At 31.0% G+C, this 6,034-nt stretch overlaps 1 protein-coding gene across 1 annotated transcript; it reads right to left on the reverse strand.

Annotated features, from left to right (window-relative positions):
- Window positions 1–1,030: 1,030 nt before the first annotated feature.
- On the reverse strand, window positions 1,031–3,209 carry LOC145099641 (uncharacterized). Its single transcript, XM_079037178.1, has 3 exons — window positions 3,086–3,209; window positions 1,795–2,490; window positions 1,031–1,635 (listed from the first exon to the last, which is right to left on the reverse strand). The coding sequence occupies exons 1-3, from the start codon at window positions 3,207–3,209 to the stop codon at window positions 1,031–1,033; spliced, it is 1,425 nt and encodes a 474-aa protein (XP_078893304.1).
- Between the last annotated feature and the right edge of the window lie 2,825 nt (window positions 3,210–6,034).

The following is a 6,034-nucleotide window of genomic DNA, read 5'->3' on the forward strand; positions in this document are numbered from 1 at the left end:
CGGGAGGCTTGGAAGTTGATGAAGAATGTGGAACCTTTGAGACAAAAATAATGACTCAACTTGATGTAGTTGCCAGTTCAAAACTCTTAAACCCTTAAGCTTTAAGTTCATAACCAATATGAACTTAAAGAGGGCTTGAAGATGCAAGCATTCTTCAAGTTTTCTAACCAAAACTAGACATAAAGGGAGAGGGAAGAGAGGATTCAGATTTTTCATCAAGGAATGAATGAGCAAATAATCCAAGTGCAAGCTCTCTTATTTATATGCATAAAGTGAAGTAATTAACCATTAGTCCTTAACACTTTAAGCAAACTTGTCCCTATTGTCATAAACATGTCTCTCATGCCTTTAAAGCATGATTAGACAAATTATACATTTTTTATTTTTATGCACTAGGTTACAACCTGCGGAAACCAGGGGTAAAAAATTTACAAAAAATTTATATTATTAATAAGAGTTAAGTTTGTTTAACATTTTTTGTATTGATTATTTAAAATTAATACTAATATATATTTGTAAAAAAGTATATAAATTTGAATAGATGTTGAAGAGAAACACAAGCAATCAATGGAAAGGTAAATATGAAGATAAATAAAATGCAACTTTGAATATGTGAATACTTTATGTAGTGTGAGGGCAAATCAGTATTTTTATATTTGAGGGAGCAATCAATAAACACCATGTGGCATCTATTAAAGTCTGAAAATGAAATATCGAAACAAAATTAATATTATGGATTGCAATGCTATATAAAAAATAAAATATTAAAAAATCTAATAAAAAAAGAAAAAAACACAATTGTTTTAATTAAGAAAACTATGAAGCATTTATAAATTTCTAAAAACTTCCTTATACACAACATTGGAAGTTTTGTTTGTAAGTCTACCATCCTTATCTAAAGTTAAAAATTTCAATCATTCTCTACTTCGAACTCTAGATAAGACAACATACAATTGTCCATGTGAAAAAATAGGATGTTTGAGATACAGACCAACCTTTGATAACAACTGCACCTGACTTTTATTAATTGTCATTGCAAAAGATACAACCAAAGGAAATTGCCTTCCTTGAAATTTGAAGGGAATTTTTTTTCAGATGGACTTAAAGGCATTCTCGGAATAAAGGTTTGCTTTCCAATATTAGTTCTAGATATGATAATTGTGTCAATAATACGTTTTCCCATAGATTTCACTTGTAGTCTAGTGCCGTTACATAAGTCATTTTTTTGATCAATGTTTTTTAGTAACATACCTGGAACACCGACTTTTAAAATTAACTTGTGCTTTGGCAAACCTGATACTTTAAGACCATTTAAAATAGTTGGGGAGTATAAATTGGGATCAAACTGATAATGAACAAACTCTGACTGGCAAATACTATCTGAACTTAAATATTCTACTTCGTCTCTAGGAAACAATGCTATCAAACGATCATTGATTTGTTGGACAACTTCATTTTTTGGAGCTAGTATAGCACTTTCTTGAAAATAACTCATAATGTTGAATTTTTCCAAGATTGAAGGATATACAAACTCAATTAATGAACCTATAGGATCATGTGGATCATTAATGAGAATATCATCCGGAACATCAATAATCGCTTCACCATCGTTCGAACCACCAACTTTTCCTTCTCCTATATCCAAAAGCCAATTTGCAAAATTATGTATTTTTCAAATATCAGATGGATCCCTTCCAACGATTAGTCTCATGTTTATTGTTAATCTATTGATTTTACATTGTTGTCATATATATGAAGAACATAAAGAAGCTTTAATGATATTTTGTATATTGCCTCCTTGAACAACAGGTAGAATCTGTCTGAAGTCTCCTCCAAAAGCAATTGCTTTCCTTCCAAATGGAATTATTGAATTGCTAGACTTATCAAACTTACATACATCTTTAAGAGCTCGATCTAAAGATTCAAATGCATGATTGTGGACCATAGGTGCTTCATCCCAGATAATCAATGAGCTTTTTCTTACTAATCTGCCGAGTTCACTATCAATCGTTATCTTACAAACAGAATCCTCCGTAAGATTCAACGAAATTATAAACCGAGAGTGTGTTGTCCTATCTCCAGGCAATAATAATGATGCAATACCACTTGAAGCAACATTTAAAACTATATCACCTTTACATCTAATTGTTGTAGATATCGTCTTCCAAAGAAAGTCTTTGCCCGTTCCACCATATCCATACACAAAAAACACACCTCCTTTCTTATCTTTGACTGTAGTCATGATATCAAGAAAAATATTGCGCTGCTTGTTTGTTAATGCATGAAACATACAATCAAAATCTTTCTTTAAAATCGGTATGTCATAATCTAGCTCCTCTGTGATAAGGCGATTTACTGAAGAAGAAACTGTATCAGAATCAGGGTAAGGCATTTTGTTATAATTTTTAAGACTGGTGTTGTTATGAAGTAAAATCTGTTCGGTCTCAAACAAAGTCAGGTTTCTAGTTTGATCCTCATTGAGTGATAAACCTATAAAAATGAACAATATGTCAAAAACAATATAATATTAAACAATTTAATGGTAATAAAAAAATTGTACCCTGCATATTGAAAATATATAATATCCGTTTTTACAAATAATGGAAGAAAATTATAATACCTAGAGACTTTAATCTATGTTGTTGGTTGTAAAGAATACCATCCGACAAGTGTTTCCATGTATTTTCCCAAACAAACTCTGGTCTACCCAAACTGTTAGACATTAACATCGTAGCAAATAAGAAACGCAGATAAAAACCAGTTCCTGAATGACTCGCTTCCTTAATTGCATCTACATATTCTTTGTCGTCATCTAAGAGGCCCAAAGCATAACATGCATCACGAAAATTAGGAAATTCTTCACCATTTACCGTACAAATTTCTTCAAAAGATTTTGGACCTTTCACTTAATTTAAAAGAATCTGTAAGAAGTAGACTTCGCCAAGTTTAGATGCAACAGAGTGAATCTTTCCTATTGAACGCCCAATTTTCCTTGGCTTGCACAACCTATCCTTAGGTTTCCAAACAAACTTTGTAGGAAATTTAACATATGTAAGTTTTCGTGCATCTTTATTAATTTTATTACATTCCATCCAAGATGTGAACATAGAAGCAACAACTAAAGATTGTTCAAGAATATCGTCAATATCATCGTCTGCAGCATATATGACTTGTTGTTGATCAGGAAGATGAAAAGGTAGTCGTATCATAGAAGGATATCGGTGATGAACATCATATTTAAATATTCATCATGTTGCTTCACATGCAGATATATATCTACAATCATAATAATCTTTTATTTCACCCACAACCTTTTCTTGATGAGAAGAAGTGTTGATGTCAACAACAATTGTAGCTCTATCTGGACCTTTGTTTATATATTTAAACAAATACTTTATGGAAGATCCCTGATTGCACCATTCAACATTAATATGTGCGTGATATCTTTTCAACATATATTTGTTATATAGAACAACATTTCTATTTTCTAACTTGACACCTTATTTTTCAACAAAATATCCATTGTTTCTTCTTATATATAAGGGATAACCGTTGATATCAACTAATGTATGATTACATAATTGCTTTGGAAAATTTTTCGAACATTGCCAGTCAACCATGCATGGGCAATTCATATTTTCAGCTCCACAAGGACCATGTATCATGAATTCACTTACAAGTGGATACAACTCTGACTCTTTATTGATATTTGGAATCTCTACAGAAATAATCAGATCAATATATTCAGCAGTCGGCCGCTTGGAGTCATCATGCATAAATAGACAAATATGACTATGTAGCAAACCTCTTTTTTGAAATTCAATTGTATAGACCACTGCAAATTAAATTTACAAATAAGATATGATTAGTACCAGATGAATTATACTTTCAAATAATAAAAAATGTTAAGAAACAAAAAAATCATTATAAAAAAAATTGTATCAAACATCAACTATTAATACCTGCTTGAACGATGCTGAAAATTTTATTATCCCGTATGTCTTTAATAAAAGCATCAAGGTTTATTATGAATAACCTACATAAGATATCAGATTTATCTTTTGGATGCATTGAAGTGTTACGAAGAAACCTTTTAACTTCAGGCCATTTTGGATTACATGTAAAGGTTATGAAGAAATCAGGATATCCAAACCATTTACATAAGGACATGGCGTCAAGGTTGTTTTGCATCATATAACGTGCACTGCCAGTGAATGAAGAAGGTAAGATAACACGTTGTCCGACGTTAGATATATTTTTATTCCCGAGGTCTTGTTGATTACGTAAATTCTCATAAGACTTGCATCTAAGAATTTGTTGTTGGCTCCTTATGAAATGTAGTCTCTCGCTTTCAATCATAGTATAAACATGTACCAAAAATTGTTGAAACAACATTTTTGAATTAAGAATTAGTGAAAAATATTGATCCCTGTCCTGTATTTTATAAGAAACAAATTCTCTCATTGTATAGTTAGGCCGCTTGTTGTTGCTTGAAGATGTAATACCTCGATGTGGTATGTCAACTATGTACCATCATCACCATATGGAAATAGTAGTGGATACTGAAGAGGAAGGTATGATGGATGTAATTCACTAATAAGCCGTAGAGAACCAAATGAAGTTTGAACAACAATATCTCAATTATCAATTGAATCACCAATATCTCCAACAATCAAAACGGCAACCTCAGAAGCAGATGGTATGTTGTATGTCCTTCCATCATGGTCCCTTCTTCCAAAAATTCTCAACTTGATATCAACACGAGGGTTTTCATGAAAACAATCTCTAACCATTCTATAACACTAAAACAAGACATTATTTGACTCAAAAATCAACTTCAAATCTTATATAATATCATTATCAAGGACAGAAGAATTTGATGTAGATCGTTGATTTTCTCCACTGCAACTAACATAAACATATAAACATAAGATAAATAAATAAAGTAATGTTGATCAATAAGATATCTATTAATGTGATAATTGTGAAAAGTGTACCCAAAACATGTTCCTCTATTTGCGGTCTCATTATCAGTAACATATATGTACAACTGAGAGAATTTTGGTTTAAATCCCTGTTCCGGTAAAAGGCTTCCGATACTATGATAATTTTGACCAGTAAGTCTAAAAATGTATGGAGCATTGCCTCTATTGATTGACGAATCTATTCTGCCACCCATCGACGCAAAAGAAAACATAGAATTGTAAGAATGAATGCTCTTCATGAAGTGTTTGCTTTTAGAATCTTCAGATCTAAAAAGATTTTCATAACTTGGAGGTGCATTCGTTAACTCTGGAAGTTCAACTTTGCCACAACCACAACATAGAGAATAAGTTTCATTATCCTTTTTTTTACATCTGAGAGATTCATCTTTTCATAATTTTGCAAAACATGTTTGACAAACAACAATTTGATCACCATGATCCAAATAATCTGTCAATTAAGGTTGACATAAAAAAGTTAATCATGTAAGTTTATATAATTGAAAATGATTGAATGAATAAATGTAAATATTATACTTGTAAAAAAATTACCTTTTGATATACCGTTGTATATGTTTTGATTACTTTGGCCATCGTTGTTGTCTTGATCAGATGTCAAACCAATTATTGGAATACAAGATAATTTTGTCCCTTTTTTGTTATTTTTAGGATTTGGATTAGTTAACATGACTGACGATGATCTCCCTGATATTGTAGATGATTTGTTTGACGTGTCACCATTTGAAGATATAGAGTATTGTCTAAAATTTGTAACGGTGATTGAAACCTGTTATTGGATATATCCATCGTTGGGGAAAAAAATATTGAAAAATATGCATTGTTAAGTATGATAGAATAAAAATATATATTATAAAATGAAATGGTAAAATAAATGATTTACCATTGAATATGTTAGATAATGGAGTTTCTGACATTTAAATGTGAAGACGGATTATGTAACATTGATTGTTTTGACATGTTTGCACTTGATTTAGATGACGTTATGTTTTTATTTCGATGAACAACTTGTTTGAGTTTTTTTAGAAAAAAAA

Source organism: Lactuca serriola, chromosome 4 (genome assembly GCF_051521515.1).
Source record: "Lactuca serriola cultivar US96UC23 chromosome 4, Lser_US96UC23_V15, whole genome shotgun sequence".
Lineage (NCBI taxonomy): Eukaryota > Viridiplantae > Streptophyta > Magnoliopsida > Asterales > Asteraceae > Lactuca > Lactuca serriola.

Excerpts from the sequence above, each read along its gene's own strand:
- LOC145099641 (XM_079037178.1), bottom strand. The coding sequence starts at position 3,209 with ATGATACGACTACCTTTTCATCTTCCTGATCAACAACAAGTCATATAT. Across the intron at positions 2,491-3,085 it reads GTTCACATCTTGGATGGAAT|GTTTATCACTCAATGAGGAT; the intron begins GTAATAAAATTA and ends TCATTTTTATAG. Across the intron at positions 1,636-1,794 it reads TCTACCTGTTGTTCAAGGAG|GAGAAGGAAAAGTTGGTGGT; the intron begins GCAATATACAAA and ends TTTTGGATATAG.